Source organism: Fusarium redolens (genome assembly GCF_020744475.1).
Source record: "Fusarium redolens strain MPI-CAGE-AT-0023 chromosome Unknown BKA55scaffold_19, whole genome shotgun sequence".
NCBI classification, from domain to species: domain Eukaryota; kingdom Fungi; phylum Ascomycota; class Sordariomycetes; order Hypocreales; family Nectriaceae; genus Fusarium; species Fusarium redolens.
This window is the reverse complement of record NW_025763682.1, coordinates 76,847-100,498: the sequence shown is the minus strand read 5'-3', so window position 1 is coordinate 100,498 and position 23,652 is coordinate 76,847. Positions and strand designations below refer to the sequence as shown.

The 23,652-nt window shown below is 40.7% G+C and overlaps 7 protein-coding genes across 7 annotated transcripts; 3 read left to right on the top strand and 4 right to left on the bottom strand.

Annotated features, from left to right (window-relative positions):
* Nucleotides 1-344: 344 nt before the first annotated feature.
* Nucleotides 345-566, top strand: BKA55DRAFT_472552 (uncharacterized protein; the record flags this gene model as incomplete). The annotated part of the gene is made up of 2 exons (XM_046186150.1): nt 345-387; nt 448-566. Coding segments are annotated over 2 exons (162 nt in total), but the record flags the coding sequence as incomplete, so codon positions are not given.
* Nucleotides 567-7,177: 6,611 nt separating this feature from the next.
* On the top strand, nt 7,178-9,813 carry BKA55DRAFT_695579 (uncharacterized protein; the record flags this gene model as incomplete). Its single annotated transcript, XM_046200171.1, has 3 exons — nt 7,178-7,506; nt 8,117-8,543; nt 8,623-9,813. 3 exons carry the CDS (start codon nt 7,178-7,180, stop codon nt 9,811-9,813), a joined length of 1,947 nt encoding a protein of 648 aa, XP_046043815.1.
* A 406-nt stretch (nt 9,814-10,219) lies between these two features.
* BKA55DRAFT_695578 (uncharacterized protein) lies at nt 10,220-11,274 on the bottom strand (the record flags this gene model as incomplete). Its single annotated transcript, XM_046200170.1, has 2 exons — nt 10,220-11,125; nt 11,176-11,274. 2 exons carry the CDS (start codon nt 11,272-11,274, stop codon nt 10,220-10,222), a joined length of 1,005 nt encoding a protein of 334 aa, XP_046043814.1.
* Nucleotides 11,275-11,331: 57 nt separating this feature from the next.
* BKA55DRAFT_695577 (uncharacterized protein) lies at nt 11,332-11,811 on the bottom strand (the record flags this gene model as incomplete). The annotated part of the gene is made up of 1 exon (XM_046200169.1): nt 11,332-11,811. The coding sequence occupies one exon, from the start codon at nt 11,809-11,811 to the stop codon at nt 11,332-11,334; it is 480 nt and encodes a 159-aa protein (XP_046043813.1).
* A 296-nt stretch (nt 11,812-12,107) lies between these two features.
* Nucleotides 12,108-14,980, bottom strand: BKA55DRAFT_624393 (uncharacterized protein). The gene is made up of 4 exons (XM_046196819.1): nt 14,772-14,980; nt 14,556-14,717; nt 14,186-14,500; nt 12,108-13,887 (listed from the first exon to the last, which is right to left on the bottom strand). The coding sequence occupies exons 1-4, from the start codon at nt 14,895-14,897 to the stop codon at nt 12,187-12,189; spliced, it is 2,304 nt and encodes a 767-aa protein (XP_046043812.1). The 5' UTR covers nt 14,898-14,980; the 3' UTR covers nt 12,108-12,186.
* Nucleotides 14,981-17,331: 2,351 nt separating this feature from the next.
* Nucleotides 17,332-18,049, bottom strand: BKA55DRAFT_580740 (uncharacterized protein). Its single transcript, XM_046193973.1, has one exon. The coding sequence runs from the start codon at nt 18,008-18,010 to the stop codon at nt 17,615-17,617; it is 396 nt and encodes a 131-aa protein (XP_046043811.1). The 5' UTR covers nt 18,011-18,049; the 3' UTR covers nt 17,332-17,614.
* A 4,024-nt stretch (nt 18,050-22,073) lies between these two features.
* Nucleotides 22,074-22,855, top strand: BKA55DRAFT_146180 (uncharacterized protein; the record flags this gene model as incomplete). The annotated part of the gene is made up of 2 exons (XM_046184920.1): nt 22,074-22,192; nt 22,247-22,855. Coding segments are annotated over 2 exons (537 nt in total), but the record flags the coding sequence as incomplete, so codon positions are not given.
* Nucleotides 22,856-23,652: the final 797 nt, after the last annotated feature.

Below are 23,652 nucleotides of genomic sequence, written 5' to 3'. Positions count from 1 at the left end.
TACCCAGCGTAGGAACTTTCCCAGCTTTTCAAATTCGTGTCTGATTCAGTCCCACAATATTCGTTCTTACGTTGATACTAACTCTAAAACCGTTTACTTCCCCTATACGTTTGCATCATTCAGTTCCTAAGATGCAGCTTCTGTCCACTCTTATCTTCATTGGGATAGCCTCTGCCTCCGTCCCTCGGATGGCTATTCGATCACCGGCATTCATAGCTTTAGAGGGCATTATGGAAGGAGTCACGAAGCGTCAGACTACTAACTGTCGAGAGGTGCCCGATGGGCCAAACCTCTGCGAAAGATCTTGTGGCCCGGGATTTGTCGCGTGCATTCATAGGGACACTTGCTACAACCCTGGCAGAGGCGATATCTGCTGCTCCACTGGAGGTACATCCGCGCAGCTGAGTGGGTATTCTTTGCTTTAAAACAGCTAACTGATATTTGTAGAGTTCTGCTCCAAGGGTGAATACTGCGCTACCACGAACACCGGCAGCGCGATTTGCTGCCAAAATGGACAATCTCTTGAAGAATGCGGCGCTACAGCAACCGTTAGCACAATTGCACCGCCGGCAGCTACCAAACAACCTAGCGGATCGACGAGTCATCCACAGGCTCCCACGGTTCCCACGGCTCCCACGGCTCCTGCCACTATCACCACCAGCCTCCCCCCTGTCGTCACCGCTGGTGCCGGAAAGAACACGGAAGTCGGTGCATTGGCTGCTATCGGAGGCATTGCCGCGTTGTTCCTGGCCATGTGATTGAATATTTCAACGAATTCTGACGCTTGGTATTTGAAATTTTGGAATAACACGGGGCACGTGTTCTCCACCAGGGTTGTGTATGGTGAAATGAGTTGACTGAAATTGGCGGTTGTTCTTTTCGCCGTTGCAGGCAGATACGTAGTAGGCTCACTGCCAGCGATGATGCCAAAGCACCTAACAAATAGCCAACAATTAATATTAACAATTCCTTTAACACAATAGGCAATATTAGTTATGTAGAAACCAGATTTCTTTATAATACATATGTTAAGCAGAACAATCGGGCTAACCCTAAGAAGCTTATAACTATTTAGGCCTAATAAGCCTTATTTGACTAAAGGCTATAATATAATCCTTAAGATTAAAAAAGCTCTTAAATAAGATAAAAAGGATAAAGCTAATATATTTTATATAATAGCTATAGATATTAAAAAGGCCTAATTTAATAAAGATAATACTAGCTATATTAGGCTAGTAATTCTTAATTATAAGATCTTCTTATGTATATGTTTCTTTTATATAATAAACGTATTAATTAATAAAGCCTTTTTAATTTTAAGAGGTAAAACCTTATAAATTTAAAAGGGAAGTTATATAAACGGATATAGTTTAATAAGAGAGAAAGGAAATCCTTTAAGGCATTAGCTTAATAATATCTAATAGCAGGCTAATAAGGTATTAAAAAGACTAAGGACTTATAAAGACTAGGCTAATTATAGTCTTGGATTTTAAGAATATAACTAAGATAGGGAGATATTATACTTTAATATGTAGGATAAAAGTAAGGTAATTATAAGATTTAGAGGAAAATATATTAACTTTTATATAAGTTTAAGTTACTTAAAGTTAAAGATATTTATAATTAGTAATAAAAGGAGGACTAAATAAGTTATGAAATAAATTATATAATTAAATAAATAAATTTAATATATTATTCATATATTATTAATATAAATAAGGGAATTATAATTAATATAATAAGTAAGTAAATAGTATTTATAATATATTTAATTAAATAATTAAAAAAAGTAATATATATTATATTATAATATACTTATATATAATAAATATATATAATATAATATAATATTAATTCCTAATTTCTTTTTAGCCTTCAAGCTGTATATAATATTAATAATATATTAAAAAGAAAATAAGGTTAAAAATAGTATTTTAAGATATTAAACGTGATATTAAATAATAAATTAAATTAAGAAAGATATATTATCTTTTAAAAAAGGTAATATATATTACATAACTTAAAGAAAATATAAAAATATAATACTTAAATACTTAGTTTAAGGACTTATAATAAAACTTAAAATAATACTTTAAAATCTTTTTCTAAATTAAATAAGGCTAAAATAAAGAAATAATTAAAAAAGGAACTTACCTCTTACTTACCTTTTCTATCTAATTTTAATAAGATGTTTAACTTATTAAATATAGAAATAAGAAGTTAATAATTAAATATATAGCTAAAAGAAGTTTTAAAATATTATTTTAAGCCTTATTCTTTAAGGATAAGAAGTAAGGTTAATTAAGGATTAATAAATTAAAAAAGAACTTTATAAGAAAAGGCTTTATAAAGTATCTTTATTAATTAATAAAGATATTAGAGCTATATATATTATATAAACAGAAATAAAAGATTTAAACTTTTTATTATATTAAGTAGCCTTTTATAAGTAATATATTTAAGAAATATTTATTATTTTAAAAGTAGCTTAAACTTTAAAAATAAATAAATTAAAAATTGAAAAAAAGTTTAAGAATTATATAAAAAGCTTTAATAAGAACCTTAAAGCTAAAAAAAGAAATTAAATTAATTATTTAATTTATAATTATTAATCTAAAAGGAAGTAATTACTTTTTTAATATTAAGTATTAAATATTTATTATAAAGTATATTTATTTTAAATTCTAAGATAATTATTTATATTTTTAATATTATAAATAGATTTAAGGCATTAAGGTTATTTTAAGATAAAAAAGAATATATAATATTTTTCCCCTATTTATATTAATAATATAGTATTATTATAGCTAATTTGCTTATTTAGTTATATAGCCTATTTTATAACTTATTTAATCCTCTTTTTACTACTAATACTAAATTTATAACTTTAAGTCTTTAACTTTAGGTAATTAAACTTATATAAAACTTAATATATTTCTTCTATTTTCCTAAACCCTGTAATTACCTTGCTTTTATTCTTATAGGTTCTTAGTCTTTTTTAATACCTCTTTAGCCTGCTACTAGATATCCTTAAGCTACTTATTATATAAGCTGCCTAAGTTAAAGGCCTTAAGAAACCCTTAAAAAGTATATTTAAGTATTTCTAAAGTCTAATATAATTTAAATATTTATTACCCCTATAGCTAGTAAAGCTTTATTAAATTAAATTATTATAATTAGCTACCTTACTTATAGCCTAAACCTAGCTATATATATACTAGCTGAAAAGCCCTGCTTATCAGCTGGCCCTAACCTTCTTCCTTTAACCCACTTCAAAGGTCTTCTATCGACCCCTGCAGCATACCACGCTTCAATTATCTATCACGCTTCTGCAGTAAGTCATCTGACCTGACTTTCCCTTCTGGCTGCAACTGCTAACAGCATTACAGCTGCCCTGTCACGATGCTCTAAAGAAGCCTGCAGGCACCTAGGCCTAATAAGCCTTATCTAACTAAAGGCTATAATATAATCCTTAAGATTAAAGAAGCTCTTAGGTAATATAAAGGTAAGGGTAATATATTATATATAATAGCTATAAATATTAAAAAGGCCTAGTTTAGTAAGGATAATATTAATTATATTAAGATAATAATCTTTAATTATAAGATTTTCTTATTTATATAATTTATTTATAAAAACCTTTTAATTAATAAAAACTTTTATAAATATAAGAAGTAAAAACTTAAGGATTTAAAAAGAAAGCTATATAAAGGGATATAGCTAAGTAAGAAAAAGAGGGGCTAACTTATAAACTTATAAAAAAAATATATATAATAGTTTTAAATAGCTTTTAATTATTAAATATAAAGATATATAAATTAAGGTATATAATAATATATATAATATAATATATATTTATACTTTAAATTATATTATATATTATTTAAATAAAGATAAATTTAATATCTTTAATAAAACTATATTAACTTAAGTATTAATAGGATTAAAGAGATAATTAAAATATTATTTAATATATAAGTAATTAGGCTTTATATACCTTAATAATTAAGTTTAATTAATATATAATAAAATGTATTTTTAAATTAACTATATAAGCTATATTTCTTATAAGGCACTTATAATATAACTTATAAATTATTAAAAAATAAAAAAGCCTGAAGTAATAATATATTATTAATAATTAAGATATTTAGAATTAAGAAGCCTTAAATACTTAATAAATTATATATTTAATATTAAAATTAAGGGTTTAATTATATTAAATATAATATTTCTTTTTCTCCTTACCTTAGCCTTATATAAGGCTATTAAGCTTTTTAACCTTTTTATTAATAGTTTAAATAGTAAGGCCCTTATATTAGGCTATTATTATACAAGTTAGAATTAAATAAAGTTTATCTGCCTTAATAATATAATTCCTGCCTTAACTAAGTAATATAAATACTAGTTATTTCTTAATAGCTAAATTAACCTTCTTCCTTTAACCTACCTAAAAAAAGGTATTATACCTAATCTATCTATTATACTTCTACTTAAAGGTTAATTATAGCCTAACTAAGTAAGAAATTAAGTTATAAACTTATAGGTATAGTATTTAACTAAACTTTCCTTTTTTTAACCTTTTATATTAATAATATAATAACTATACTGCCTTAATACCTATTATATAAAATAGCCTATAGTTATATAATTATACTTATAATATAATTAATTATAATTTTAATTTAGTTATTAGGCCTATCTTAAAGGTAGTAAATAAAGAAAAGCCTTATATAATATATATAATAGGTATTATTATTATAAAGAACTTCTTATTAAAAGGTAGATTTAACTTTATTAAATTAATTATCTTTAATTCTAGCCTAGTTTAGTTAATTAATTATATAAAAAAGAGGTCTTATATTTATTTAATTAATTTAAATTAAGTTAATAATAAGCTATTAGGTCTTAAAAACCTAGATATAGCCTTAAGGGAAAGTAATTTTCTTTAAATAAATAGGGTAGCCTTTCTTATTGCCTTTATAACCCTTAATTTAGCTATATATAAAGAGTAGCTCCTTAATATATCTATAAGGGTAGTTAATATTACTAAGAAGTTACTTTTAAATTAGTAAGGGGGGTTTATATATAGAGTTTTAGGATAAATATATAATAAAGGCAGAGTTTTATAAAGGAATTATATTAAGTTTATTTATATATATTAGTTAGTAAAAGTTAAATAAACTTAAAGTTATAACTAAGTTACTTAATTAAATATATAAAATAAGGCATATAATTAATTAAATTTATATATAAAAATAAATAAACTAAAATTAATAAAAAAGTAATAAGTTAAACTAGGATTATTATTATTATAAAATAAAATAATAAATATTAAATAAGTAATTAAAATACTTAATATAATTAATATAAAATATAACTTATTTAACTTAAAACCCTTTAATAATATATATAATATATTTCTTTATAAAAAAAAAACTTTTAAAAAATATTTCCTTAACTTAATAATAAAGTAATAATACTTTTTTTTGTTTTTTTTTGTTTTTTTTAAATTTATAAATTAGCCTTAAAAGGTATATTTAAATATCTTTAAAATTTTATATAATTTAAATATTTATTACCCCTATAACTAATAAAGCTTTATTAAGTTAAATTATTATAATTAACTGCCTTAATTATAGCTTAAACCTAGCTATATATATACCAGCTAAAAAGCCCTGCTTATTAGCTGGCCCTAACCTTCTTCTTATAACCTACCTAAAAGGTCTTTTATTAACCTCTACTGCCACGCTTTAATCATCCATCACGCAGTAAGTCATCTGACCTAAATAACTTCTAACCGCAACTGCTAACAGCATCATAGCTGCATTATTATAATGCCCTAAAGAAGCCTATAGCTACCTAATAAGGCCTTTTATACCAAAATGCCTAACTTAATCCCTTATTTTATAGTAGCTCTTAAAGATTATAAATATAAGAATAAGCTTTATATTATAATAATAGAGATTAAAAAGACTTAAAATAAGGAGGATAATATTACCTTTATTAGGCAAGCTACTTTAGGCTATAAGGTCTTCTTACTTATATATTAATATTATAAAAAGTAAATAATTTTTAAAAACTATTTTAAAAAATACATTAAGTTATTATAAAAGCTAAAGTAATTCCTTATTATAAAAAGGCTTATAAAAATAAATACTAAAAGATTTAATAAGGACTTTAAATTAAGGATTTTAATTAAAAACTTATATAAATAATAGCTTAATAATATAAAGAAATAATTAATAAAGCTAATAAAGGCTATAAAGTTAATTAATAGCTAGTAAAGATAAAAAGAATAATATATTATAATATAAATAAAAGTAAGGTAATTAAAAGGTTTTATAAAAAAATAAAAAAAATATATCAAGTTTTATATAAGTTTAATTACTTAAAGTTAAAGACTTAAGGTTATAAATTTAGTATTAATAGTAAAAATAAAATTAAATAAGTTATAAAATAAATTATATAATTAAATAAGTAAATTAACTATAATATTAGTATATTATTAATATCAATAAGGGCCTTATAATTAGGTAAAGGGCCTAATAAGGAGCCTTAATATAATAATATATTTAGTAAGTATATATTATAAATATATATATATTATACTTTTCCCTTGTATATTTAATATTTTACTTAATTAATTAATTCTTATTTTTATAAATAGGCTATATAAGTAAGAAAATCTTATAATTAAAAATTATTATTTTAATATAGCTAGTATTATTTTTATTAAATTATATCTTTTTAATATTTATAATTATTATCTAAAATATATTATCTTACTTTTTTTTATCTTACTTAAAAGCTTTTTTAATTTTAAAGATTATATTATAGCCTTTAATTAAGTAAGACTTATTAGGCTTAGGTAATTATAAGCTTTTTTAAATAATAGGTATTATAATAAAGTAGCTATAATACTATTAGTACCTGTATCTCTGTCAGAGTGCAAAGAAAATCTCGCAAGGCTCTTGTCAACACCCTCTGAAGCCGCAATGCGATCAGTTCTCGAGAGAGCCCGGTATCAAGCAGCTCGTTCCGAGTTCCAGATGACACAGACTCCGTGGCGGGCTCCGATGATGAGATTGATGGCGCCAGCACACCTCGTCCTCATCCCAAAACACCCTACAATGACGCTCTGAAGACTGAACCGTGTCGACCCTGGAGGCCAGAGATGTTGGTCCAGCTGAGACGGCTTGGACATGTGCCTTTTGAGAGTTCTGCTGAGGGCCATGGCAACCCGAATGAGTTGTATCAAACACCATCAACCCTCGGTCAACCAACACCACCTCGTCGAGCCAACCTCATCCTACAGCCAAGATCGCTGCAAGAGATCAACAAGCATCACATGGCCATCAAGCAGCTCGTCAGCATCGCCGAGATGAGCGTTCGGGCTCGAGACCAAGTACCCGAGGAGCGACGCAGGTTGCTTAAGGCTTGGCTCGGCGACGTCGGCAGGTTGATCTGGTGCTTGATCCGACGGCGGGAGTTTTGGAGTTTCTGGTACATCAGTTTCTGCCAAAGGGTTAGATAAGAAAATGAAGAATTTCAGTGGGCGAGTGGCCATCTAGACATGGTACTGTAGTCTACTCGGCCATGGGATTTAGTATTGGTGCGGTATAACAATTAGAATTATTTTACTTTATTTTTTACATCATGTTATCTGTTCATGTCTAGTTATTTATTATCACTCTGAGCAGATACGGACAGGCAATCATGTTGGTGAAGCTAGCTATGACTGGAATAGGCGAGTTGTTACACAAACACGTGTAGTCAGCTCATCTCAACCACTTGTCAGTCTCAACACGATACATTTATTTATTTATTTATTTATTATTCATCTATTTTTATCCAAGCTAAACAGAAGAGAAAATACTCAATCTCTTCTCATTTGTTGGTTCTGCTTCTGGTTCAGCTCTGCTCGCAACCCCTCACCTGTTCTTTGTTCTCGACGCACAAGCCATCCATCTCTCATCACCACCAAAAGGACGCCTCATTTTCTCTTGCAACTTGACTCGCCATGTTTGATGCCCTTGGGAGTCAACTCGTCTCGTAAGCGCACGCACGCACGCATTCACTCAGACCCGACGCACAAGACTGACAAGGGCGATAGCTTCCTCGCCGGTCTTGGCCTGTGCATTTCCATCTCCCTCCTCTCCAACATGCCTCTCATCCTACGACCGTCTCGTCGAACGCTCCTCGACAGCGCCCAGGCGCCGGCACATCCTCAGTCAGACTACCGCGTCGTCCGCTTTACACTCCGTCTTCCCAACGGCCAGGCCGGCGCAGACCAACAGCCAGTAGAGCTGTGCTTTCACAGCAACTTCAGTGCGTCGCCTCTGCGTCCTATCCTGCTGCACTTCGATCAGTCCAACATCACGCCCTATACCCGGTCCTCTGGGCGAGACGCTGCTGCGGCCGTTGATCTTGGCTTGGTCCATGTCTCCCCTGATGATCCGCACTTTATGGAACTGCTCCAAGAGCAGATCCAGCGTGAGATTGGAGAGTACCAAGAGCGCTGTAGGGCTGAGGTTCGGAGAGTACCTCGTCCAGCCTCATCTCGGGTCGTTTACCTCTCAGCTGTCTTGTTTCTAGGCGCTGCTCTCTGTCTATGTCTAGTGCTGCGACCAACGCCACCGCTCGCTGCTCCGACTGCTCCAGAATTTCGAGGCCTGCACAGATCTTGAATCCTATGTCATCACCAGGATCAATGACGAGGATATAGGCTGGTGGTTGGCTACCAACAAAAGCGACCATAGAGGACTGAGGATGTTCGGAGACGTCGAGTTCTGCGGCATAAGCATCAAGCATACACGCCAGCTGTACATCAGGGCGCTGGAATTGAACCGTCTTGTCGGCTACCAGTTTCAAGACTTGAGTCCGGATCTTTTCAGGTGGTGGATGGATCGTATGGTGCGTTCCTTGAGGATGATTATGGGCAGCTCGCATAGTGCGGCGTGGACGCCAGCAGATGACATGTTCATTGCCCAAGGCAATGTAAGCAGGTGGGTGCTCAGACAGTCTCTGCCACCGAAAATACCACCAGGCATCACCTCCATTCTCAGGTCCTATACCTTTTGGTTGACTCACCATCGGGACCATCACTTCTCGTCAACTTGCCAGATCCTCCGCGACTGCTCGTCAGCACCGCCATTCCCCAAGCTCCAACATCCAAGCTGCTCTCGGCATGACACGTTGGAGGATACGATGAAGCACCTCAACTCATGGGCTCAAGAGGCGCGAAGTCGAAACCGGAACGACGAGGATATACTCGGCAACATCAGATGGCCTGGGGTTCTGGATCTGCCGAGGAATGTGGCACAGCTCGTCGACGCCGTGGAGCAGTCGATTCAGCTTGCCGAGTCCATGGAGCGCATGCCGGTCATAACGACAGTGTCATTCAAAGGCTGGCTGAAAAGAACAAGAAGCTCTTTCTACCTGTGGCCGAAAAAGCACGAGCCCCAAGACCCGAGCAACAAGACGGCGAGGGCGAGGGAGCTGCTCGATACTCGACTCCGACGGATGCTCCATGACGTTTCGCAGGACTTGCGTCTCATGCACAGCATCTGCGACGACTGGAATGCCTTGACCGACTTTATCGACTCGCTGCATTCGCAGACCAACTGGATCATCAACGAGGACGGGCCGTTTGTTGAGCTGTTGCAGATGCCGCCCCCGAGTAAGCAGAGCGCGTATTTGGCTGGCCTGACGGAGGAATTATCTACAAGGCTTGAAAAGAGCAAGGAGTTCTGGAGTGAGTGGTATTGGTGGAAGAATGGAGAGAAGAACAGGAGTGAGGATGGTGTTTAGTCGTGTTATTTCCGTTTGCTATTCTGTCAATGTAGTTGGATTGTATTAGTGCTAAGAATGATCAGATGGGGCCTTTCCTCCACCTGTTAAGATAAAAGCGGGGAATGATTTATGGGGTCAAGTCACTGCCAGGCTAGGCAGATAAGCGCTAATATTTGGCGAGGATGCGCTGGGCGCGGCGCGTTGGCATAGACGCAACGTGTTGGCATTAGTGACCAGTCAGTGAGAGTGAGCTTGCTACAGGCAAACACCGGATCTCCACGTAGAATAGAATACAGGATTAGCATTGGTAAATGTTTGTACTCTTGGTGTTGGATCGTTACAGGGCCTTCGCGCCGGATACCCAGCCTCGAGCAATAGCAAGCCATCCAATGTTAGATTCTAGATGGCCTCATTTTATCTACACTCAACTCAGACATATCAACACATAAAACACAGCACAGCAGACAGATCCGTCTTCATTCCCTCCCTCCATGCCCATGTCTGTCTCTATCTCAGCAAGATGCACCCTGCCCTGCCTCCCAACAGCCTCCCACTCCTGATGCTTCAACATCAACCCCTCAAGCACAGCCTGAATCTGAATAAGAGTGTCGTGATTGGACTTTGCGTCGATGGCATTCTGACAGCTGACAACGTGTTCGCCAGCAGCTAGCAGCTCTTGCTTCGCATTGGACAGAGCATCCTCGGCCACCTTCTGATCTTGCAGAGTAGAGTCGCCGATGTTGAGGTGCTTCGCGAGCCAGTCTACGCCGCACAGTGTTCCTTCGTATCGGAGTGCCTGGTCTTGCGATTGACGGCGGTTGTGATGGTCTACGAGCTGCTCTGACAGGGTCTGGGTCCGAGACGGGGTCAGTGGTTCCTGGTTCTTCAAGAGCTCAGATGCGATCTTTTGCTGCAGATCTGTCTTTTGAGTATCGAGACTTGCTTGCGCTGCTAGCCTTGTTTCGATGGCGACAAGTGTCTCCATTGCCTCTCGCTCCGCCGCAGTTACCCGTTCAAGCCGCGTCTTTGCAGAAGCCAAGGCTTGGTTGAGCTTGGCCATGCTGATGGACGCGAGCCTGTCGTTGAATGTGTAGGAGGAAGAGGTCGGTTCGTCCCTTGCCTTTCCCTTTGCGAGTCCCTTGAGGGCCAAGGTCTCTTCGAGTGACAGGCCGGGACTGTCGGGTATGCAGCCTCGGACGAGGCTGAGGAACTCGGTCTGCTTGGCTTGGACGCCGAGCTTGTCGGGAACAGGGTTGTTGGACAGGATGGCCTGCAGAAACGTCGCCGTGAAGAGTCCGCAGCTCCAATGGTCGTGTTGCCTTGCGCATTTCTGCATCAGGTTATTATTTGGGAGTCAAGAGGATGAGGAGGGGCCAGTACCTTGTGCACGCTGGTAAGCTCGCGGCCCTGATGCCCGAACCTGTCGAGCCATTGACGGAGACGATGTTCAACCTTCCTGCAGCGTGCTTCCCCAGCCATCGAGTTGTAGTAGTTGAAGAGGAACCCATCACTGACCGGCTCTAAAGTCCCAAGGGCTCAGTGATCCCCGTCGTGATGAATAGGGAAACAGAGCCAGCGATCGTCTCTGAGTTGACGGATCTCCCGCGGAAGCTTGGGAGAGTGGTCATTGTCAAATAACCACAGCGGATGCAAGACCAGGGCGCGACCGTTGGAGGTGTCGCACTTGGTTCGAATGACTTGACAGATCAAGTTGAGAACATCATCGGTAAGACGCTCGTTGCCCGACAACTGCTTGAGGATCTTGGTGGGCGTGAGGCCAGTGCTTTCCTCGATCCTCGGACGAGCAGTCCGAGATGAACTGCTCAAATCTTGGAAGCTTGGAGAGAGCTTTCGCTTGGGGGCCACCATCTGCGTGGGGGGGAAGAAGGTGGAGGGGCTGGTGTAGAGTCTTGGAGATGCGAGAATAGACGTGGACTGCATTCCGAGGGGAGTCAGAGGTGGAAGTGGAGGGCGTTGTGGGCCTGGGCCTGCGGGAGCGCGCGAGGAAGAAGCCATTTATAAAGAAGGCTAATAGGATATACTCTTACTATGGAGTTATAATACCTTATCTAAAACTTATATAATTAGAATTAGACAATAAAGTTCAGATTAAAGCTGCTAATAGCATCTATATCCTTAATGATTTGTTGCATATTATATCACTGGGTGTAACCTGCATCGGTGCTATGGCTATAGTGGCGATTATAGAAGAGGCAGCCAGAAGAGGGATAACGGACTAGCCTACCAAGGTCCAGTTCAAACCAATGGCAGATAGTTCAGCGGGAGGATACTGAGGTTGGCAGACTAAGGCACAAAGTCGTTGTTTCTGTCACGCAACCAGTCTACAATAAGACATCAAATATTAATGGCATAGTAAAGCTACAGAATAGTTTATTGATCCATAGTTAATACAACATCTAACCTCTCATAATGGTGGTCGATTGCTTTATCCACCCATGCAAACTCTCGAACTAACATCAGCAAACCATTCAAGTCTGTGAGTTCTAACTCGTAGCACAACATCTTAAACAGATCGACTATCGCCTTCTCTGGCCCTATGTCCGAGGCGACAAGGACAACACTAACACACCATAGTAGCAACCGTCTAGCCGTGCTTCTCTCTGCCAGAAACTCAATTTTGTGACATAATTGCTGTAGAAGTTGTCTTCTGACAGTAGCCGACCTTGGAAGTGGGAAGGTAACATGCGTTGCATACAGGAACAATGCAAGCCGGCAAGTCAGATAGGTCTCTCGCGACAACTCGATTGCCTCGGGTCCTTGGTCAGAAAGTTGCAGAATTTCCTCTGCAGCGGAGCTAGTGTCGGGTGAAGAGAACAAGTTGTGGTGAACATAGTTTCGACAATCACCGAGAAGGTCAAGGACCTCTGGATTAAATGACTCCATCGTGTAGTATTGTAGCACACACGATAGCTGTCCGATCTGTGAAAACGTTGCCACAATTCCTCGACGCACAGGGGGGTTTATTGAAAGTAGTTCTTCGAAACCAGATCCGGCACTTTCCAGAGCAAAATGCCAGGCACAAGGTCTAAACAGAATCAGAGGAGATTCCAAGACCATTCTCTTCCCATGGATATCCAGGCAGGGATATATTGGCCTCTGCAGCGTGTTTACCGCGCCCATGATGTCAGATAATGAAAGAAGCCAAGCAAGCGCATGATCTTGAAGAGCTTCCACTCCACCATGTCGAGCAAGTAGATCTTGTATAATTGTCCAATGAACCGGGTGGTAATCTCGACTACCATAAATATCCAGGGCGTGGAGGTAGGTAAATGGAGGGTTGAAAGGACTGGGGTCGCGATATATCCGTGCATCGGTTGTTTCGTTAACCGCCAAGTAGAGGATACACATGATAATACTATCGAGAGGTTTTGCTCCGGTAAATGCTTCAACTTCATTCCGCAGGGATTTCAGAGTCAACCCTTTCAAAATGAGTTGCTCTTTTGATCCAGCTTGGTAGGTCGGACCGCCATAGGTCACGTTGAGGACGTCTCGATGGTAGGAAGCTGCCCATAGAACCGTGTACAGGCGTACTCTGTTGTCACATGGGAATACCCAGGATTGATAGCATTTGGACGCATAGGTCAAGGGGCGGAAGTTTGGCCAGATAGAAGTGCATGCAAAATGCAGAATCTCCTGGACTTTCAATTGAGAGGTAGTCTCGTCCAATGGAATCATTGGATCGAAAGCCCCCGCCCCTACATCCCATGCTTGCAAAGGGACAATTTGGCCTGGCGAAGCTGAGGGTTTCCCGCAGACAGAACACAAAAGGCCTTGTCCTGTGCCAGGGGTCGCATACCCCTTTGGCCTAATAGGCTGATACCGTGTATCGCCCGAGGCTCCTAGGGTTGGCGATGTAGGAAGTGAGGCTTTGTCGCTGCAGGCACATATATCCCTCCTCTGCCTAAGGAGAAGTTCTCGCTCCGTTGCCGCATTCTGCCTCTGCTGGGATTTCCTTTGGCGATGTGCTTGCTGAAGAAGGCTGGACCGAATCGGCCCTGACCTGTCTACCAGCGCCGGGCCTCCGACGAAGATGAGACGTTTCTCCTGGCTCTCTCCACGTCGTGGCGGCATCTGATGTGATGTCGTTCAATCTCTTTGAGTGGAGATTCTGGACCCTTCTTTCGCCATCTGGTAGGGTGGTGGGGCCAAAACCCCTCATTTCCATAGCCATAAATCAGTACCATAAAGATAAAGGAACCTGAAAAAAATATCTAAAAGATTATTACCATTGGTCTTCTAGTCTATAATATGACACAACGATGAGATTCGAGGAGAGGATGCCAGAGACCGTCGTCAAAGGCCACCTACACCAACAATGTCGTAGGCGATAAACTTAGTTTGTGTCGGGTGTTGTCGGATCATCTGATACATCCGCAAGGTAGTGTATCACATCACCCAATAGCACTCCACTATCTCCAAACTCAGATAACGGCTTTGAGCCTTGGAGCGACTTCATGACGCTCAACATTAGTTGTCGATGTCGCCGAAGATCCTTGACCTCTGACCGAAGTGAATCATTCTCTTGAAGGAGAAGAGCGGCTTCGGTTGTGCTCTCGGTGTATTTGCAAAGGAGTGCTTCATATTCTGTGCGAGAATGATCCAACTGTTGCTGGAGAGCCTTCTGTAATTGGTCCTTGCGCTCACGAAAGCGACGTTGCGATTCTCGATTTTTCAATCGACGCCTCTGTAATACAGATCAGTCAGTCAATGCTTTGGTTTTGAGAAGACTTCATTCGTACGCTCTTTGCATTCCCGACTGTAGGGATGGGGCAGCCTTCCAGGCCAATTGGTGTTGTGTAGTTGTCCAATGAGGGAGCCATTGTTGGACTAGCAATTAACCCGCTAGTTGAAGCTATCACTCTGCTGAGATGAAGGTTCTGAAAATTCACGTCTCCAAGATTCTGATGCGCGGTCAGCATAGGATTCATGTGCTAATATGTAGGAAGAGTAGGTACCCCATATATAATATCTGAAAGTGTTGTAGTGCCGTCGACTACAGTCTCGCAAGGCGACAACAGGGGATAAGTGACCTCATGGTGGAGAATTGTGGATGGCTCATCCAACATGGTTGAAAATGCCATGACAAGAGGCTGATTTTTGTACAAAAATGATTATGATTGAATTAATATAACAAGAAAGTGTAATAGATAAAATTGAGGAAGACAACCGACTAGAAGGCATCCTTCTCCTGGCTTGCGGGTGGATGCCCGTCTCTTATACGCTTGCCTAATGGAAACTGATATGTTCTGGAAACCCGGAACCCTGGATCTTGGCATAAGCGAAAATTTGCCCTACTACATACCGAGCTAACCGAAAGCCGAAGGACCTAATGTCGCAGAGCTTCTCTGGTTTGTGGAAAGTCTACATGGATTTCCTTTATCTTACCGGTATTTTGCTGCGCCGTACAGATATGTCAGTTCGCTTAAAAACAAGTCCCGAGAATGGAGCGAGCTGAAGATGCTGGCAAATGAGAGATATTGACAGCATTACCTGTCTGGTTATAGCGCGCTCGCTAGCTTGAGCCAATCACATCTAAGCAAAGCATTTCTGTATTCGGAATGGCTGCCGCATAATCCTTGGGAGAATCTCTAAAATTAGATAGAATACTGATGATGTGACGTCGCGGAGCACGTATCAGTTAGAGTTTAGCAGGGAAACGTCCCTGAGTGACGTAAGGCATGAGTGAAAATTCTTAATCGCAGTCCAGAGAAAGGATCACGCGTTTAGCCAAAACGCAATAACTGATAAGTTGGGCCCAAAACTTGCCTGTTTCATCAGCTCCACTTAACCTACAGACCCTAAAAATAAGGCTGGGAACGAGACAGTTGGAAGAATTTAAAGCGGGGAGAAGGAAGTTGGGGGATTTCAATTGCTTCTAATGTGAGATATATACCCTCAAGCGTCATTATCTTGCTCAATCGAAAGAGGCGGCCCAGTAATGCAATACGTAACTTGTGACGACCTAGCGATTACGTCACGTGCCCCCCCCCCCCCCCCCAATAAAATCCAACCAATCCCAGTCAAATCGAACTGCACTGGTTTGACTCATAACTGTCTGACATTACGTGTATTCGGTCCATTGATCCAGATTGGTATATTCATGTTATGTTTTGTTAAATTCTGCCCCTCAGAGGTTTTACCATTTTAGTTGCAATCTCAAAGCATCCCTGCTTGTATATAAGACCCTAGTACCTGTTTAATAATAATACTAGCCCTGCCTCATAAACTAGAATAATTAACTAAAACCTAGTTAAATAAGTATGGTTTAACTATACTTAATTATATAAGATAACTAAAGTTAAATTAACTTAAATTAACTTATATTATTATTTAAATGTATAAATATATATTTTTTAATATTATAGAGTTTAGTTTCCTAGCTATTAATAAAATATCTTTATATTAGTTAAGCCTAATATATATTATATTTACTATTAAGAAATATAATACTTTGCTTATACTTAGTATTATATCTTATATATGTACTGCCACATGATTCGTAAGTCAGTCGAGCCCTGTCTCAAAAAAGCCGTACGAAAATTCACCAAGGAGGTGCTCCCTCCAACGGCCGCCGGAATGAGTAGCCTCTACGAGGGCTGTGGCACCAGAGGCTTGCAGACCTCTGTGTATTTTGTACCACCAGCATGCGGTCTGCCGTAGTACCTAGAGCCATATCGTGAGACAGGACCGCGAAAAGCGCGGCCTGCAGGGTTGAGGTCTTGTCTATAACAACCTGGTCCTGAGAAGGGTATCTATGCTGTGCTTCAGCAGAAAGATCAGAGACAATGAATACATGGCCGAGCCCCATAACAGATTACCAAGAGAACGTGGCCACCCGGATGCCAACTTGTTGTAAGACCATGATAGGTCTTCATGGACAGTTGGACAGTGGTATGTGCCATGGAGCCTCTGAAAGGTAGGGTTATTCCAGAGCGCCAAACTAATTTCCATAGTCCTATTATATCAATCCGCCATTGCCATCGCGTATTCATATCTCAACCCTTCTCTCTAGCCCATGTTCAATCATCATGTAATGATTCAGGGATATAACATGCCGCAATATCTTATGGCCCCTTAGCCCAGACTAAACATGCATCCCCTCAATCACAAGGTAACCCAGGTCGCGCATTAAGGTAGGGCTCACCGTCTGTACTAACTGCCCATATAATTGCCCCAGATATGTCGTGCACCAGCTGCTGTCTTGATTTTTGTATATTTATAAATCAACTCCACGCCAAAGCGACAGTAGCATCTGAAGATTTCGTTGCTGGTCCCTTTTGCGGGTTTCCTGATGTACGATTACCGGTCCTGATACCAGATTACAAACCATAGGGCGCATGGTTGACAGTCCGCTATTGATCCCGGGCTGCCTCTTTGACCTAACATCTCTGCGTTGAGCATAAGGGCTGACAACATCACTCCTTTGTGCCTCATTTATTCGTTCTATCACCTTTATAACAGATTCATTATTAGGTAAACCCGCTAGCCCATTTACTGTATTATAACTCTATAAGCCTCTGCTCGTTATTGATATATATCTAAAGGAAGAAGAAAGAGTAGTAAAGACAATTAATTCAATGCGATATTTAAAGGTATCAAAGCAGTCTATAGATAGTAAACTAAACTCCAACATAAGCAAAACACCAACACCTAATCTATCCGTCACCCGCAAACCCATCCAGCATCTCTAAAAGCAAAAGAAAAAAAGCAAAAACATGTTCCGTTGAAACATCATCGGTAAAATCGCCAAAGACCAATCCCACCAAAGGTCCTATGCCTATTCGTCATACCAAGCCAATTACCTTGCGTTATCTTGCCCATCGTCCTTCTTCTTCTGCACATCTCCCCCCGTCTGCATGACTAAGTCAAAGATCTTTCCGATTAGATAAGTAACAGCAATGGTACCTCCAACCCAAGCAGCAAAGAATTGGGCCACTGGGTCATTCATGATGTTATACTCATACTTGGCAGGGAAGAAATATTCAGCGCAGACAAAGTAGTAGTATAGAAAATAGCGGCATCCTTCCAAGCTAAAGTAAAGAAAGGGGTCAATTTCTCGGTACCTCTCAGATAAGGCTGCCATCGTTTCAACTGCAGTAAGAGGGTAAGCATTTTCCCGAATATAATAAATACCGCCGGCTGCTGTGACAATGATGACGAGGTATCGGCGGCGGAAAATCTTGTCTGCCTTCATAAAGCCCCACTTAATGAAGCTAATAAACCAAGATTTCACTGTCCCAGGGATAGAAAGGACTATCCAAAAGACTGTCTGAATGGGGCTGATTACCAAGCTCTGAAACAAAGAATAAATGGCTTGAGAAATCTGAGACCGCCAGCTACTCATTTTTCCTCGGCACCAAGAAGTCAAGCGGTCAGTCTCGGTAAACACCAACCTCTTCCACGCAATACTGTGCCAGACAGTAAGAACGAAAATGATGACGATAAAGAATGCAACAGCCCATAGAGAAGATGTATACCCAACTTTGGCGTTGAGGTCTTCCAAGGATGGTAAAGTAGGGTGACCGTATTGTGTCAACAAATCATTGACATTGTTCCAGTAAAAAATGCAGATGCAGATTAAAATAAAGACAGCAGCGAATAGGATGAATGTACAAAGCTTCCAGTGCCTAACAAAGAACTGAATTCCACTTCAGATAGCTTTGAGGTGATTTAGGTAAATGGTTTCCTGCACATACCCATTGTCTTCTGGCTGGCCATCGACTGGTGCTTTATCCTGCTTGAGGACAGGTGTGTGACAATGGACCGGCTGTTTATCAGCAATCCCGGATACAGATACATCTGCATCCTCCAGGGGAGAGGTGACAGGAGAGGTGAAAGGATTTTGATCATGGATTCCTGGCGTTTGAAGCTCCTCCATTGAAGGCGACGAAAACCCAGAAGAGGATGAAGCGGCATCAGAAGCGCTTGAGGCTCCTGGAGATGGAGATGGCGATGATGGAGTACTGGGCCGGCCAGATACATCCTGTCCGTGAAAATCGGATGACCAAGGAGACTGAGGGCCTGAGGGGCCGGAAGAGGTAGATCCGGAAGACCGAGGGCGTGGGGAGCCCTGCGATGTAGATCCCGAACCGTTGCGTCGGAGCCTTCTGTGAGGTGACTTAAATCCCATTGTGAGTGATGATGAAAAAGCTGAAATGAGAAGAAATTGTTGTGAGTTGTTGTTTTGAAGTAAACGTTTGTTGTGAGTGTTGGAAGATGTAGTAGTAGATTGAAGTGAGTGATTGTTGCTGTTTCTGGATATTGCTCTTGTTAGAATTCAGCAGACATTATATATTTAATTACATGTTGGTTAAATTCGCTACATTCATCAGCTTTAATCTCAGTATTCACCGAGATGTCAATGGCCTTTCATGTGTTCAACAACAGCATTCTTTGACTTGTAACAGCCACCTACGGCCGCGGGGATGTCCATGTTCAGGTGTTCAGGTACTTCTGAGCTAAAATTAGCCAGGGCCATTGAGGCTTAAAATAGCGCGACGCCGGAATAGAGGCCATTGGCTGCAATTATTTTTAACGATGACAAAGGGCACCAAGAGAGGAAACAATGAGTATTTGTACTTTGACAGGCAGCTTCAGGCGCGGCTTTGTTGAAATTTACCGAACAGCGCGCCCTCAAGGGACGGAGAGAAATGATCTTGTCGGTCAGTCCGGTAATAAAGAGTCATTTGTCATGCATGTCTTTGACTTGTGAGGTATCGCGGAACAATCGCCCGGAGAACTAGAAGACGCCGGAAGATTAAACCAAGAGGTAGAGAGTTGGTCAAATAACGCGCATTTAATGCTTTGTGGAGCTTTGCTCTTGTTATCCCTGAGATTCTGTAGTTTGCGTTGTCTTGATCCCCTGCCAACAAATTGCTGTTATGATAAAGGTCTTTCCAGATTCCCCTTCTGCCTACCTCAATGCAATGCGCGATGCAATTCGTCACGAGGTCATCGGTTGAAGAATCGAGGTTCTGCAGGTTTCCCATCGGAGCAGACCCAGCAAGCAAACTGAACATGTTCATCAAGGATTACCAACTCAGCGTCATCTTCAACAACAGCAAGAGAAAGTGCGAGACCTGGGAATGGAGGTGCAAGACTGCTGAAACCGGCAACGCAATATATGATCCCAGTTCTTGTCGCTTAAGCGAGTCTACTAACCAATAAAGCATCAATTGCGGCATAAGCTCATAAGTCATCTGCAGTTTACTGAGGTCATGGTCAACAGTTTCAACGATGCCGCGATTCTCTGGAACAGTCCCTAAGAAATCGAGACCCAGTACCATCAACATGCGCAACATCCCATCAACGGTCAAAGGCGCAATCACAGCCGCAATTAAGCCAGGACGAGCGCCTTGCGAACCAACCACGATGCTAAGAAGCCCAGAACATCTTAACTCTGTCAATTCGTTACACGCAACATCCATCATATTCAGGCTCCGGTAAGTTCGGCTCAGCCAGCGCATACCAGCGAATCTCGATCCAATAAACTTAACAAAGTGCAATTAGAGCTAGACTTGCACTCTGCGTGATCTCAAAGCAGAATCGGGCTCAAAGTCGGCTTCCTGTTCTCTTACCATGCATTTTTGAGGGACTGAATGGCGGACTGGGGTTTATAGTAGCTATTGGTGATGACCAGCTAATTGCACTGAAGTGAGCTTGAGAATGAGGTTTTAAGAGACCTTGAATTGGCTAAGATGAGATGAGATGGCTGAAGCGAGAGACTCTTAAGATAAAGGAAATCGCGCTAAGATTAGCGAAACCTGGTCGATCCGGACCATAGATTTCCCGACACAGTTTTAGGTCTAGCGCCATAAGAGCTGGTGGTTAAGCCACTGACTCGGAGGCGCCACAGCATACCGGCAGGTTCTGGTCACGTGATAGCGCGGGCTTCTCGCGCACAGCGGGGCTGCGTGGTCGCGAAGCGGGGTTGCGACCAACTGGCGCAGATCATCACTCGTTTTGCCACTCTCGAAAACACCGTCCGCAGCCACGGCGAGCATTTGGGTCGTATCGATGGTCGTCTCGTCACCCTGTCAGTACCACAAACTTTTGCTTCCCACCTTTACTGACATATGTAGGACCGCCGCAACGACCAATGTTGGTGCCAGAGTCTCTAACGCCGGGCCATGTGAGGCTTAGACGGCCCTTGTCCCTCTGGTCATCCAGAGACTGGCGATCCCATCCCCAACTTTCCCCGCACTTATGGCGAGGTCAAGCAACTCAGCGGTATGTACATGTATTGTTATCATCCTGTCGTCGATCAACGCTAACATCTGGATTGCAGCTCGTGAGCTTTCAGCCCTTCTGCATGCCCTCAACTTGCCCGGCGTTAGAGATGCTGAGCAGAAGCGAGATGACGTCTTCCGAGCGATTGGCGTTACCCATATGACCCGCTAGTGCTTTTTCAGGTTGTCGCATTCTTGAATGGAGTTTGGTGTAGTTGGCTCGTGAGGAACAATACCCATTTGCAATTGGCTATCAATTTTGATCGGCTTAGAACTAGGGAACCAGGAATAAACAAGCAGATGTCTTGATCAATATGCTTTCAATTGAGTGACTGTTACATTGACTGACATTGACTGAGAAAGGCTACGAGGCGAGATCCGCGGTCTGTCACCCAAAAATATCACCTGCAGGGTGTTTTAGTGATTGCACAGGGCACCTCTCACTGTGACGCTCCTGAGGCTGGTCACTGCAGCGGATCAATCAGCCGCCAATCAATACCGTACCAAGCCCCACAAGCTTGATCATTGTTGCCTTCTGGTGGACAGATCAACCATTAGATCTAGAACATTAATGCGTGTGTGTATATTGTGTCTTGACTCCTAATCAGATTTAACCTATTGTAGACTAAGATAGAGATATTCCAATATTCCAATCTGGATGCTGATATTGCCGGTTGTACACAATACAGTGTGCAAAACATGAATACGAGTTATGCCTGCAGGTTCAGTATGCTGGTGCGCTCTGCCAAAGCAGTCCACGAAAAGGGTGGTCTGGAAGAACAACTATTCTGCTAATACAAACACAATTTTTATCATTTTATGCTGTTTGTGCTCACCATTTCATATTGCACAACAACATTCAATTCCATAGCTTGCAAGCTGGAGATGCTGAGCCTGAAAAAGCCACAACTTAAGATGGCGCCTTGTGTAACCGCACAGCCAGCCCAGACCTGCACCAAGATCGGACTGCAGCATTTTCTCAACATTTGGTTTTTTGTTGAGTGTCCTGGCTGCAGGCTCTTTTCCAATGTCTTTCTCATTTCATCCACCGTCGTATTCTCTCCAACTCTCACTGCAATTCGCGCTACTGACCTACCCGCGCATTGCCAAACGAGCTCATTTTACCGTCCCATGCGTCGATCTTCACAGTACGTCGTTGACCTCCACAAGCAGGCATCCACTCTGTGTACTAATGACCTCAGACTGCTGTCCACAATGCCTGAATCTGCCGCCTCAGAGAGCTCCAACGGAACCAAGCGCCGCCGCAATTCAAGCACCCAAGAATTGAGCGAGAAAAGGCCAAGTCTGAGAGTCACCCGCTCCAGAGCAAACACCAGCGAGCCAGAGAACAGGAGCAGTGCCGACAGACTCCGCTACCATGCTTCGTGGTTAAAGACTCTTGCCGAGAAGGCCGATGTAGACTTAGAATATGCCAAAGATATGCATCGAAGGGCCGAACAACGTATCATAATGGCTAGAGAGTCCCTCGAATCAGACATCGCAAGGGAGAAAGTCGCAAAGAAAGCCTACGATGAGGCAAAGGCTGAAGCAGAAGTCCGGAATAGGAGATATGAGACAGCTAAACGTTGTGTGGAATCGTGTGAGGACAGTGAAGAATAATCTCACTCACGCTGGCCATTGGGAAAGGTTGGAGACGCAGGCGCTCAAGTTGAGAGACGCCGAGATAAACCATTGACCTGGCGGAAAAGTCGATTTTGATCTCCTGTTCAAGGCTTTGAGCAATAGTAGAAGAGTGGCAGAGCGGGGAAGCCATAGTATCGATATTTCAATCGTATAATAAAATGTCATTTGGATAGCCTCGGTCAATCTTGACTTTACCTGTGCTGCTTGACACCATTGTTTTTGTATCCCTCCACTTAATAATTGGTTTTGCATCTTTTGAGGAACGATGCATTATTATAAAAGCCTTCTCGATCGAGGGAAGAGTGTCACCACTATTCCCTAAATTGTTGACACTACGCACACCTGGACCTCGGAACGGGTTCAATTAGAGCCATCTGATGATGAGTATTGGCATATGTGCATGTATTCTTCTATGACTGCGCACCTGAAGGCGAAGCAACGGCTGTTAGATCTGACGGCCTTGAGATAGGCAGAAAAGATGGTACATGATGTGAGGCAATGATTAAATGTTCACGACCAAGGTTCGGGAATGCAATGCTTTGTATTTATTTCGGCTCGGTCTGGGTCGGCAGTGAAGAAACAACGGTGGCCTTCCTGAAGGTCCTAGATGGTTTGTTGCTGTATACTAGGCAGTGATGTTGATGAGTGATGAGTTATTATCGACGTTAGAACGTTCAGCCTCCTTAGGTGCCAGCTGATATCTGAACTTGGTTGCAAAGAATGAGAACAACCGTCGTTTATTGCCGCTTCAACTATTTGACATCTTAGATCCGTCGGCGCCATCCAGTTGCTTCGATGGATGATCCTTTGTTGATATATTACCCTATAGAAACAGCTTCAAAAACATGTACCAGATGCGACAAGCGACAAGCCGCTGCAAATGGAATTTCTCACAGTCAACAGCGAGTTAGACACGCGACCCTAATACTAATTATTTGCTAAACCTTAGAAGTAGTGATATACG